This window comes from Ostrea edulis, chromosome 3, assembly GCF_947568905.1.
Source record: "Ostrea edulis chromosome 3, xbOstEdul1.1, whole genome shotgun sequence".
In the NCBI taxonomy this organism is placed as follows: domain Eukaryota; kingdom Metazoa; phylum Mollusca; class Bivalvia; order Ostreida; family Ostreidae; genus Ostrea; species Ostrea edulis.
In genome coordinates, this window is record NC_079166.1 from 80,444,881 (window position 1) to 80,459,841 (window position 14,961).

A 14,961-nucleotide genomic window follows, 5' to 3' on the forward strand; every position below is an offset into this window, starting at 1 on the left:
TTTTGGTTGCTAAGTAACAACACTCATAGTACAATTTTGACCATAATTTGCCTTTCTGCATACATTCGACACAATTTAAACATAACTACGTTGAATGATGCTTAGTAAATGTCACATTCTTTTAAAAATATAATCTTTGAATAAATCTTAATCATTTAAAAGGGTTTTTAACAAAAACTATGATGATGAGAATTAAGGTCAATGGTCATCAAATGGAAACTTCGTACTTTATATACTTGTCCATCATTTTCTAATAATATGACGTTTTGTCATTATGTTCCACTAATTAGAATAAATATTGCAACATTAAAACAAAGATCTGTTAATCTAAAATAATTTAATTTTTTGCATTCAAATATATTTGGTTGCTAAGCAACATCACCTTATCAAATGTTATCAAAAAGTAATCTCCGTTTTTCCTCACCAAGTTCAACGTATACTAATGTTCAAGTACTTACTTTCAATATCTAGATTTAAATGTAAGTGCATCATATTTAACAAAAATGTTCTTATATTCAACCTCTTAAAACTTATTTCTAGACATCATCCTTGATACACTGTACTGGGTTGTTCCGATAAGGGCATACATTGATCAATATCTCTCTATCGACTGGAACTTCACAGCAGACATGTATACGATAATGCCCAAAAATCTGGAAAAAAGAAGAATTTCTTAATACTTAGCCCTAAATACTAATGTATCGTCAGAGCATTTGAATTCTCAATTGGCTCTGTAAATGTTGTCTATAGTCAAGGCCCTCTGAAAATTACTAGTATACATTTAATTAATTATGAAATTTTATCAGAGGTAATTGTAGTACACATCTGATAAATGTGTTAGACGCACAGCAAGATTAATTTTGGAAAAGATGATCTTTTTATTATTCGTTTTAAACTGGAAATCACTGTCACAATATCGGTACTTTAAAAATAGTAATACCTGTACAATTCCTCTTCAGTGAGAGGCTGCACACTTCCTTGGGAAGCATAATGACAATCTACCCCCCCCCCCCCCCATCTCAGCATAATGGTTGGTGGCAATACAGATGGAGAAAACCAAATCTTCTGTCAAAAACAGTTTCATAAAATATGCAGTTCTCTGAATAATCGGGTCCCATATCTGAAAGGAAATTGCAAATAAAATCAGTATTGGCCACCATACCTTATTTATCAGCATTTAGAAAACTTGCCATAGCTTATAATTATAAAAAGAATAATAATTTTCCGTTTTGTGTATCTTTTAGTATGTATGCGATACCTAGTAATGCAGTAAAAGTAAAAACCAGTAAAATGGTACACGCATATCAGTGTACCATGCCGCCATGATTCCATTTGTGAATGTATTATCTGGATTTATTTGAATGTTAACCAAATATATACAGATTTAACCCTATATCTAACCTCAAAGAGTCATACCAACTGTATGTCAGGCTGTTGCTACGAATGAAATGCCACAGTTCTTGGATCAGGTGTCCCTGTGTCCTTCATATACATGTAAGCATCCGTCCAATGCATGTCTGGCTTTGCCAGTAGACTGTCACTAGCGAACGATACCTGGGAACTTCCCATTAAATATTGGGATGTCAATATCCTTCTTTAAAGATGAAAAGAAATTACAATAAGAATTGTTGGTTTATGTTTTAAAGCAAAATAGGTTTCATGTTAGCAAGGGACATCTTCGTACTGAAGTACAGCTCAAATTTATTTAAAGATAGCGATGTCCTGATTTGAAGTGACATTTGGTAGGGGATTGCGTACATGTGTTAGAAACGAATGTAATATTTTATTATATATTACGAGTGTAGCAGAGTGCGTAATGATAAAAAGATATCCATCATGTAGCTGCCAGCATTATGCCTAGCATATACAGGGAGGGGGGATACTGAAGAAATTCTGGTCCAGCGAAAATATTGCAACTCCGAGGGAAAGTATATGACTCCAGATATAAAAGTAGAATTAAATTGGTTCTTCTTGGTACACAGTGTCTAAATCCCCTTGCATGGTACTCTGATGGGGTGTGCATTTAGTCGAAATTAGAGAAAATCTAGGGAAGATCATAGCTCATAGCATACCAGTACCAGCATGTATGGATCACATGTAATTTACGGTCATAAGCTAGTAAGTGTATATATAATACATGCATTTCGATAAAAGAGAAATCTATATGATTTTTCATTAGCCTGTCATAGTCAGACTTTGTTTGATGTTACGTAACAACCCTCCCCCTTTCGACCCAAATACATATTTCGTTTATATTTCTGTTACAATATGAAGAAAATAATTCAAATTATGATAATAAATTCTACCATTACAATGACGTAATATGTGTTTTCTTAACAGATTGTGTTTTCTTTTCATAGAAAGATAATTTCTTATAAACATGGAAAAATCCTGAAAAATAGCCTTCTCACCAGCGGTCATGAATGCCCAATCTGATTAAAACCACCCCATCCCCCTTCTCATTGCACACTAAATCCACCCTATTCTTACACTTGCGAGTCAGGTAAGGAGAAAATTCTGGAAAAGGGGGGGTGTTAATCAGACGGATTAATGCCGTGCCAGGACAGATTAAATGATGTCAGCTCTTAATAAACAATTGGGTGTTATTCACTTGGTTTAGAAATCATAAAATATAAATATTTTCTTTCACGAAACGGAAACTTATGGCATCAATTTGCTTTAATTAATCGTGAATTTTTCATAACATGACAAAACTGCAATTTTTTCTATTCGGCCTATGTGGCTACATCAACGTATATTTACATCCATATACTGAATACATGATCGTTTAGGTCATCTTGTAACAGGAGATCCAGGGTATCTTTTTCTGACATCAGGTCGTTTTAAAGATCTAAAATACAAGCGTTCGCTGTGACAGTCACAGTGAAGCTGTGTTGTTTTCGTTGAGACGGAAACACGTGTGTTCCCCGTGCACACTTTCAGAAAACCCCACGAGGCCCGCGATCCCGATCACGGAAAAATAAAAGTATAGGCCTATATATGCGAACTTCTTTTTAGTTTTCTTTGTTTGGCAAGGGGAAAATATTACTATTCCGAACTAATATAACGTTTATATCTGAATTTTAAGTATTTTATTTATGTTTTTTACTCTGCCGATGTAACATTCTCAATAGGTGTTTTTTGACGTTACATGTAGGTTGTGTAACTGTTATATACCAATATTGGTTCTATGCTTTCTAAAAAAAAAAGCAGATAATACATGGCTGATTATCTCATACATATGTGTGCTTTTAGCGACGACGTTTTGTCGCTAATTTTAAAGAAAACCGCACAGCATGTCCCAATTTTATTTTATCGTAATATAAAAACTACCTAGAATTATAACACGAATAAAGGCCCATCAAAAAGGAAACTTCCTCTACTTTTACAGGCTGTATTTACTTTTCCCTATTTCCATATATAAATATACGTAAAAAGTCGATATGTTTAAACATTGAGAAATAAAATCGTAAGAAATCGTACACGTGCAAAAAATTACTATTTTCTGAAAACTTTGAGAGACAATAAAAATAATTTTTATATCTTTGGAGGCATTCGTTTTGCGTAGTCCTGTTTTTACGCGCCACCGGGCAAAATAACTTGTATTTTTCCGAGTTTATGTACATTTTGATAAACGAAGGTTAACATCTTTGTCTCTTGCATTAAATTATAAGGAATGACTTTAATTCTGGGGCAAATTATACGAGTATAACCTGGTTTGGGTCAGTTTACGCTATTTTTCCGAGGACCCGCGACATTCACACTTAATGGTGAGCGTTTGGCAATTAAACTGTCACTACCTGTTTTAACGACTTGGGTCTGTCGCGGCCGGGATTCCAATGCCGATCTTCAGCATCCGGGGCGGGGGTATACGCTATAACCTATACACAACTTTTCCCCGCAATTACGTCACAGTTGCTGAGAACAGACATTATCGGTCACGTGACGCATCTGCCATTACAACCGTAAAACCGTGAGCGTCCTTAGAAATGTACACAGGTGGAGGTGGAGAATCGTGTGCGGTTTTTAACTGCACTAATAACAGAAAGAAACTGTATTTATAGAAGCAGTCTATATACCAAGAACATGGTGACATTCCTCACAAAGATTGCCCCTGCGTCGTGCCATACAGCCTACACACGATGCCGAAAATAGAAGAGAAACTGAAATGGCAGCGGGCATTACATCGACACGATTTGGCAAAGAATTTGTTGGTGTGTTCAACGCATTTTATTGACGGGCGACCAACAGCACGAAACCCAGCAAGCAGTCTGAATTTAGGTTTGTTTACAACTTCGCTGTATGATATAGTTTTAAAATAGAAAGTACAGAAGACCAGGCCTGTCTACACATTCACCCCGCTGCATGTAGGCCTGTTAATATTATGACCCACCACGTTTCAGTATAATATTTTTTAAAGAGTTTGACATATATCTCTTCAGTGTGTACACATGCATAAGAACTTGGTTAATTATGTTTTGATATGAAAGAAATTTAACCGCAATTATGAAAGGTTATGTGCAATTTGAACTATTTTCGAAAAAGCAAAATTTGGATCATAACTCAAAGACTACCAACAGCTTGACAGATAGGGTTATATTCAAAATTTGTCTTTGTTATAGTAAGATTGTATACTAAGACCATTGAGTTAGTAGCTAGGACAATTTTAACTTGTGTTTGTATAAATATTAAAACATCATACAAATATTACAATTATTTTGAGTAAAAATAACACATCTAAAGGTTGGTAATTCTAATTAGGGCCATACTGCATATAGTTGAGCAACTTGAGGGTAACATTGTACCCTGAGAAAACCATTGTCAATCAGACTGTTGTCAATTGAGGTACATATGAGATCAATTTAATTAAAATCAGTCTCAGATCTTCTCTAACTGTTACACTGGAACGGTTAGAGAAGAGCTGATTTTAATTACATGTAGATTGATCTGAGATTGACAATGGTTTTCGAGGAATGAAATTTTCAATCAACTACATGTATAATATCATATTTCAATTTTTCAAAGCGCTCAAATGGCATCTTCTACAAATCTACAGTGAACCGTACACGCTCAAATTTGACGTATGTTATAATTTTTACAATATCACCTGTCAAGTAATGTTTCCTGTTGCAAAATAAATATTACCCTGGATCACATGCTTTTTACTCTCAAGGTGAAACATGTTTTGTCAATTGTTTCTTGGCCAGTCAGATTAAGTATTTTACATTAGGCCAATTAAAATTATCCCCACCAGCCCCTCAAAAAGGGTCCACCTCGATTTTTTTTTCAAAAAAAATAAAATCCTCCAACCCATCCCATATATTTTGTGACCCCAGATGATAATCTACTAATTCAGTTAAATTGGCCTTAATTAAAGTGTAACAAAGAAGTATGTATTCCAAGTCTGTTACTTTTTTTATTAAAAAAATAATCATGAATGTAATTCTATTATAGCTGTAGTTACTATATCTGTGTTAACTTTTATATATTTATATTTTAAGAATGCATTGTAGGTTATAAAGCTCCCGTCAAAGTTGGCCGTCGACTTCTAAACAGAAAGTTTGTTGCACAGAAATTAGAGATGGTGGGAACAGATGGGTATGTATTATTTTTTGACTCCAATTGATCATAGAGCAGATATAAGCCAATTTTATGTCAAGTAAAGCAAATTTTTGAACTGTCATTGATGAAAATATATTAGAGGTTGAAAAATATATATATATTATTAGCTCACCCGAGCCAAAGGCTCAAGTGAGCTTTTCTGATCAAAATTTGTCTGTCGTCGTCATAAACTTTTCACATTTTCGACTTCTTCTCAAGAACCGCTGAGCCAATTTCAACCAAACTTATCACAAAACATCCTTGGGTAACGAGCTTTCATTTTTTTTCAAATGAAGGGCCTCGTCCCTTTCAAAGGGGAAATAATCACAAAAATGCAAAAATAGGGTGGGGTAATTTAAAAATCTTCTCAAGAACCACTGAGCCAGAAGAGCTGAGATTTACATGAAAGCTTCCTGACATAATGCAGATTTCAGTTTGTTAAAATCATGGCCCCAAGGGGTAGGATGGGGTCACAAGAGGGGGGTCAAAATTTTGCATACAAATATATAGTGAAAATCTTTAAATATGAGCCAAGGTGACTCGGGTGAGCGATGTGGCCCTTGGGCCTTTTGTTTAAAGATAAGTACATGCACTAGATCTATAACACTCCTGATTCACTCTTGAATCAGTTCAACAGAAGGATTTGATGGATAATTCACTTTCTGTTTCAGTGTTTTGGGGTGTTATTTTTGTGCAACATATGAGACACTATTCCCAAATTATAAATACAACACACTGAAACAATTCATGAAAAATCAGGGTTTGTAGGGGGCCAAAATAAGGCCCCTTTCCAATGTTAAAAAAACAAGTATTCCTCCAAATTTTTGTTTTAAAATTCCCAAACAATAGAAAAAAAATCAAACCAGGTTACACTTAATTGTTCATCAATCATCAAAAGCCCACAGATTACAATTTTTGCTTCAAAATTGTTCAGTAAACCTTTTTGTGGCCTCTGCTTATTTAAATGAGGAAATGAAGTAAGCTTTGACCTAAATATAAGTCAGAGGGAGGCCAATTATTCCTTAGATTTAATGCACTGGTTTGGTTTCCCCCCTACTTCTTTGATCCATAGAACATTTTTCCAAATTTCATGCAATTGTTACTATTTCTCCCAATTGGAAAGGCCCAGACCCTTGAAATCAAGACCTTAAAAAACTCTGAAAGTGTAAATTAATACACAGTACAATACCACATGTATTGGTTTACATACAGATAGGTTTTTTTGTTTTTGTCACTTTATGCTATAATGTACACTTTATATTGTAGGAGTGGACATGAAAAGCAACAAAAGGTGGTTGCTGCTGCAGATGATGTTGAAACTCTCAACATTATTCAAACTGAACCAACGGTGACATCTTTTTCAACGCAGACGAGCATAACAGAAAGCAGATATGCAGGCACACAGTGGATAGATCCCACACTACATGAGCATGAATATGCTAGGCCGTGCATTTCAGGAGCCAGGGATACAGGAACACAGACGAGACCCAGTGAGACCGAGGACAAAGGGGTAAACTGTAGCACTCTGCATATACGCCTCACTACTGCTGACATATCATCTGACTCCTTAGCTTTGTTATACACAGGACTGCCTTTAAACACTTTCAGAACATTTGTGAGTGTAATGCAAAATACGGACGACCCATTGAAATTTACCATGCCCGTTTCAGAATAAGTTTTGTTGGTGCTAATGAAATTAAGGCTCAATCTACTGTTTGCAGATCTTGCCAATAGATTTGGAATATCCGAGTCTTATGCGTGCACCATTTTCAATCAAAGACTCTCTTTTATGGCTTCAAAACTGAAAAATTTAATTGTTTGGCTTCCACGTGAAACAATTAGAGCCACCATGCCAAAATCTTTTCGTGAGAACTATCCAACAACCACAGTCATAATTGGTTGCGCTGAAATTTCATCCAACGAGCAAAAAACTTGAAGACAAGGAGAAACATACAGCCACTACAAGTCCAACAACACAGGAAAGTATTTGGTTGGTATCGCACCACATGGACAGATTATGTTTATATCTAAAGGCTTTGGAGGAAGATCTAGTGATAAAGCAATTGTGGAAGAGTCTGGCATTTTAAATTACCTTCTTCCTGGGGATGAAATTATGGCGGATCGAGATTTTACCATTGATGACTTACTCTTTCCCTTGAAAGTGAAACTTAATATTCAAGCTTTTACGAAAGGTAAAGACCAACTTTCAGAAAAGGATGTAACAGAGACGAGACGAATTGCCACTGTACGGATTCATGTGGAACGGTCTATTAGACGTTTAAAAGTGTTCCGCATACTTAGTCAGGTAGTTCGTGTTACCTCTGTTAATAAACTCAGTGACTACTTGATTGTTTGTGCTGCATTGGTTAATCTGAGATCTGACCTTATCAAAGATAAAGATGATAACTGACGGTTATGCTAAAATTTTAAACTCTAGTCAGCTTCACTAATGTTAATGATACATGCATTAACATATTGTAATATGATATTATGTAATAATTCCAATGTTATAAGTTAAAACTGTTTTGATTGGACAAAAATAAAGCTGAACGATTGTTTACACATCAATAAATCCGAAAACGCGATATATTCATACACGCCTGAAAACAAATAACATAGTGCGAGGAAACTATTCAAATTTTTAAATTGTTACTAAAGTGAATGAATTGGAATTATAAGAATCAAACATTCTTTTAAAAGAATTTATCGATGTGTAAACTCCGAACATTTTACTCACAAACTTAACATAAAAGTGCTTCACACTTTTATTCAGTTTGTGAGTAAAATGTCCGGAGTTTACACATCGATAAACTCTTCAAAAAGAATGTTTAATCCTATACAAGTTCATAATGTTTTATTTTTTCACAGCCTTGAAATGTCTTAAATGCCAATGTATTTTGGACATATATTTGATTAATCTTTGTAAATTACAACCATATTTGGAAATTCAGTATCATTGATATGATATACTGTACATTATAGTAATGCTACCTCTAAGTTTTTGGTGTATATTTTTTTTGTTGCAAAATTATATGGGCTTTTAATAAAGTAAAATTACATTATTGTCTTCCCGAACAAAAATTGATTTCTATATATAATGCTTTATATTCAATAGAACCAAAATCCTTATTTTGATGAAATCTTGAACTTAATTTTGATTTTATCAATGACTCTGGTTAAAGTTGCATACAAAACTATCATAATAGCACATATTTACAACAAAATAAAACTTTCAGATTGAGAGCTATCATAACTTTAAAGTGAATGTCATATTTATTATCAAGATATTTGTGTATGATTAAATTTTATACTGTAAATACTGTGTGTGGTTTTATCACTTGTTTCAAATAGAATTAGGCTGCTCCTTTTAGCCTTTTTATTATTGAACATTTTAAGTTTAAAAAGACTGAATACATGCTCAGTAATGAATAACTAACACAGATTGAAAAGACATTTGACTGTATAATTTCAGCAATCATGTTATCAAAAACACAATCCTTATCAATATGCATGTATTCAATTTGAAAATTTAATATATATTTTTACTAATCGTCAATCTGCCAGATTCAAAGTCATCAACTACTCTCGGTAAAAGTTTGTTGAAGTAAAATAAGCGTAGTCTTGAAATTGCCGATTCACAAAACTGTTGGTCATGTTGTACTTCAATGACCTTGTATTCATTAGTTGTCCATATAACAAGTTTGCACAACTGCATATGTGTTACATGCAAAGTTAATTGTATTTGTAGGTAATACCCCCTTGAACTATTATGTTTAACATACATTGTACCATTTTCCAAGGATTTCACAACATCATATTTACCAACTGTAAATAAACTGTCAAGTGTCTGGTCATCCTAAAGTATTGGGCATTTTATTTCTAAAAGACACTGTGAACCATCAACACCAGTTATTTTTCCATCTGGGGAAACACTTAACCAGGGCTCTTCAAATGAAACTATAGTACCTGCATCTTCTATATGCAATCCTGATGAACGCAATTGTTGTTTGGCAAGAATTTCACCTTCCTGGCCATGCTTGGTGAATTTGTTTCCTTTGAAGGAAGGATATACGTGTTCTCTAATGATGTTATCACTGTTTGTAGTGTCACGGATGGGAGCCTTGTTCGCACTACTGCCAGTTATTCTAATTTTTCTACTGTTGTGCCACAATTCTGATTCAGTTTGTGAAATAGTTGCCATTGATAATGACTTGATTTGAGCATCAGTGAGTTTTATGTCCTTATTATAAAATTGACTGCACTTTTTACATGATAGATCACCAACATGCTCAGTATGGGGTTCAGAGGAAGGCTCAAATAGACTTGTGTCTAATTTTGCATGCACAGATTTACTTAAAAGTGAATTTTTTAAAGAAAATAATTCTTTAAGTTCAGAATTTTCCACAAAATATTTTAGAGATTGGTGAGACACAAACATTGGAAATACTGATTTTGTGTTCTGTGGTTTTTCAGCATTATTGTTAATGTCACTGCCATATTTAGGTATTTTAAAGTCCATCTCCTCCAGTACATCCGGCTCCAGGTTTCTCGTTGAACCCTTGTTCCATTGCATATGCTCATCGGTACAGGACTTTCCTGTTAGACCCGCCTTCACAGCATATTCAATTTTCCAGAGAAGTGCACCTACGTGGCTACACGTTTTACTGTTCCCCGCCATGCATGAACAGACACCAGTTAAAATCGTGCCAACCATGACACAGAGTACCCATGCATTGTGAAAGTCTGAGTTTACTTTTTGTGACGGGCGCACTTTTGATTTTAGAACAGCCCTATCTTTGATGGCGAAATGAAGAATTTTCCCAACGGAACGCTCTTAAAATAATTATAACTGTCCAACGATTTGTAATTTTTCATTTCTTCGCCGTCACTAGCTCTACTCAAAATCAAATAATTGTAAATATCGCCGCACTCTACTTGCGGACATTCGCGAATATCATCCTTCCATTCTTGGTGTTTGACGTCTTTTGGGGACGAAATCAGTCATTTTTACATTGATTTTGATTCATATTTTACGTAAACAAAAGATCTGATAGAGTTTCATATAGTATGCTGTGGTAGTGAGCTTATTATTACAGTTGTATATGTTACCGGTGAATGGTTGCTACGGAGTTCGATTAACCAGCGTCACGGATGTAATGGCGGCTACGTTAGAAACGACACCTCTCGGGGTGAAATTTTACTAAAGGAAGTAACTGAAAAAAGTCGTGTATACGCTACCCTGGCTGCTTTTTCCTTTAACGAAAAAAGATGTAAATACTGAGATCTGCAAACAACTTTATTACCAACACTGGATTATGTAAGCGACATTCCTCATTCTATTTAGCACATTACCCGTCTTTTTTCTCTTAAGGCACTGAAAACATTTTTTTATTCAGTATGTTACCTAATTGTTTCAGCAAATCTTATCAAAGATGTATATGACATGAGTGTATTGAACTTGTGCAGCAATATGTCAGCTGCACACTGTTCATTGTATGTTATATTTGGTTGTAAAAAGAATGACGATGATATTGGTGATTCTAATAAAATTGCCGAATCAGAAATATCAAGAATTGCGAGACTGAATTTGTTTTTATTTTTTGCAGATAATATTGACTCAGATAGAATAGATGGCTTGAAAAGTTTAAATATGGTGGATCTCAATAATTTTGATCAGCGTTTTGTTAATGACAGTGTAGAGACTTGGTGTAAAATAATGACTGATGCAGCTATATATACTTTCGGAACTTATACCTCAAAAGGAAGAAAACTAATGGGTTCACATAATAAACCCTGTTTCAATAAATATTGTGAATTGCTAGAAAAAAAGGACTGAAACAAAATTAAAATTGAAAAGCAATGCCAGAAAATATTAAAGAAAAAGAATAAATCCATAGGGGAACAGAGTAATGCAAGAAAAAATGGAAACTCAAAAATTAATAACCCAAGAGAAGGATGGAAAACAATGATTACTAATCCGAAAACAAAGCGTAGGGATAACATAGATACCTTTTTGAATACTTTAGAGATCTAAACGATGCTGATCAAAGCGAAAGGGAATCCCCACATGTTGATGTAAATGAAAATGAATGCGTTGATGATATTATAAATGCAGAAATTACTGAAAACGAAGTGAAATAAAAGCTATTAAAAATTGCGAAATAGCAAGGCTGGTACAGATTATAGAATGATAAATGAACATGAAATACCCCATTTATAAATACTAAGTTCATATGTGAAAATATTCAACATTATATAAGATAATAACAATTCATCACACGAGTGGTTAATAAGACATATCATACCAATATATAAACAAGTGGTTAATAAGACATATCATACCAATATATAAACGAGTGGTTAATAAGACATATCATACCAATATATAAACGAGTGGTTAATAAGACATATCATACCAATATATAAACGACAAGGTGCACAAAACAATCCTAGACATTACAGACGGAGAACAATATTCAGCTGTTTAGATAAACTTTACACATCGATATTAAACAATAAACTATATTATCGGATTAATTTAACATCATATGTGAAAATCAAGACGGGTTCCGGAAAGGTCACTCTACAACAGATACTATATGTTATTGATTCACTCATTGACATGAGAGGTGAAGATAACGAACAATAATCAAACTCATACATGTAACTCCTATAATCAATACAATATAGAGAGTTTGTCAAACACGGACCCCTGGATATACTAGAGGTGACATATATAGAGTACGAAAAAGAAATAACATGTATTTTGCACTTTCGTATATGTTGAAAAGGCATTAAATAAGGTTTGGAAGGTGAAATATCTTAATATTTTCATGTAATAATGGATTTAGGCACGGGGAAAATTCTGTATTCGTTTCTTTTTGCCATTTATTTGAATGGACTAAAAAGTTTTTCATTGACAAAAATATGACAGGACTGTCTGCAAAAGGTAAAGAACTCAAAGGCAATTCATCTATATGCAAACCTAAAATTATTCATACTGCTTTACGCAGATGATAAATTTCTCATGGCAGTATCCAATACTCACTTACAAAGCTTTGATTCTGTGAATACTGCGAAATATGGAAGTTGAAATTTAATATAAATAAAACGAAAGTTTTGGTTTTATTCAAATAAAAAAAAGCAAAGATATAAATTCAAATTCCACACTCAAAATCTGGAAATCGTAAACGAAATTGTATATTTAGGTAAGTAATTTCACTTTAACGTTCATTTATAAATACAATTAAACGTAATGTAAAGAAAGACACACGAGCAACGTATGCATTTCAAGAAAGAGTCAACGCCAAATTATGTAGTATGTGGAGAACTGGACAAACTGTCATCACAGAGAGATGACAAACTGTCAAAGGTTTTGTATGATTTAATACATTATAAACACATTTTTTTTAAACGAATTCAAAATGGCTGTTTTGAACAAAACATGCTTTAGATTCATCAGAATACAGTAATACACTAGGTCCCAGAATATCATTAATGAGATGCTGTTTGCAACTTAGATTGTGAGTAAACCAGGAAATCTGATGTCTCAAATTCCTCAAAGAGATTTAACTATAGAATATTCAGAGAAAACTTGGGTACTCGTAAAGTGCGAAACGAAATCGAAACGAAACGAAATAAAACGAAACGAAATATACCGAAACGAAACCTAACAACAAGAAACAAAACACGAATCATCATAAATTACTGTGAAAGATATGTTCTGACACCCACCCCTTTCCCACCCAACGTGATAGTAGTTAGTGGATTCCCGTTCTGTGTATTTTCTCCTTTCCTTGTTCATAAACTTTGGTTTTACAAAATGCTGACGTCCTTCCAATATCATTATATAAATATTGCCCGTGTTCCAGTCCGTTCCGTTGTCCATTTAACAACACCTCAAATACATAAAGTTGTCTCTAAACGTACTTCATATCAATGATAATTTCTAACCGAATTGTAATCATAAAATCTGTGGCGGATTTTAAGGGACGCACTCGCACCTAAAATTTTCAAATTTAATGTTTCTTGTTAAAAAAAATTCGATAAAAGAAGAAATATTATTCTCCAGTCTTGGTGACACGATATTTCACTTTGAGATACTTTTATTGCGAGAGAATTTATATGCTTTTGTTTACAAAAAAAAATACTTTAAAAGAAGGTGTTGCAGTACGGAACCCCTAGGGGAGGGGGGGGGGGCATTTTATGTTACCTCTTACGACTTATTTGTTATTTACGTTATTTGCTTTAATGCTGTTGATACTGATTTGAAATTGAATGGATATTTAGGCCAAAAAAGGAGATCAGTATGTGTGCTAACGGTAACATGCTGTAAAAAAATATAGAATCGGTAGGTTGTTTTTTTTTTTTTAAATCTTATTTATTCATTACTTTTTTTGCTATTTAGTGTATTATTATTTGTGTACTTGTTGTATATCTTGACAGTTTAAAAGAACTGCTAGGGGTGGTGCTATTTCGTGTAATTTCCCCACAACTTTAAATTAATTGTTCTTTAGTTACTTGGTTTCGTTTAATGTCTCACTCGAGAATTTTTCACTTATATGGAGACATCACCATTGCCGGTGAAGGGCGCCTATGTTCGGCGCTTACAGCCTTTGAACTGGGACTAGTAATACTTTTAACTAATATCCGGGTGGCTGATAAGGCCTGTGAGTCTCTTGTAAAAGGTTATTTTAATCCATTTTGACCACTATTACTTTTTCTATAAAATATCATATGCACGTGAATATATTAAATATTCACTTCCTTCAGGCAATGGAATTATCAGTCTGTGGCGGTAAATTGCTCTTTTACTCTCATTCTCACTTCGTGAATTATAGTAAATATTAAAATACACAAATATTTAGAATTTTAATAAACTAAATAAGATTCAAAAATTAAGATTTTAGAAATAAAAGATAATGAACAAGAATTAAGAGATAACATATAAGAAATAACAAGTAACTTTTAAGAAATAACAGTTTAGTAATAAGAATTTAGAAATAACAAATTATAAATAAAAAATAGCATTTAAGAAATAACAGTTTACTAATAAGTATTTAGAAACTGCAAATAATTGATAAGAATAAAAAAAATTAATAAATATAAAATAGAATTTTAGCTGGTCAATAATTCAGATTACAACATACTTTATTGTAATTGTTAGGCCACCGGAATCGACGATTTGGGGCATATGTTTTGGCGTCCGTCATGACTTTAACACCATAAAGGGGTAGGTCTTTCATATTCGTTATTTGTATTCCTTGTGGCAAATCCATTACATTGACACCAAGTTCTTCGACCTGGTGACCTTAATCATTGATCTTTGATCTACTTTTAGAAAATTGTACCTTGGCGTTT

At 33.7% G+C, this 14,961-nt stretch overlaps 1 protein-coding gene across 1 annotated transcript; it reads left to right on the forward strand.

Moving 5' to 3' along the window:
• Positions 1–4,142: 4,142 nt before the first annotated feature.
• LOC125675428 (uncharacterized) lies at positions 4,143–8,911 on the forward strand. The gene is made up of 3 exons (XM_048913075.2): positions 4,143–4,281; positions 5,514–5,598; positions 6,868–8,911. Exons 1-3 carry the CDS (start codon positions 4,143–4,145, stop codon positions 7,274–7,276), a joined length of 633 nt encoding a protein of 210 aa, XP_048769032.2. The 3' UTR covers positions 7,277–8,911.
• The last annotated feature ends 6,050 nt before the right edge of the window (positions 8,912–14,961 follow it).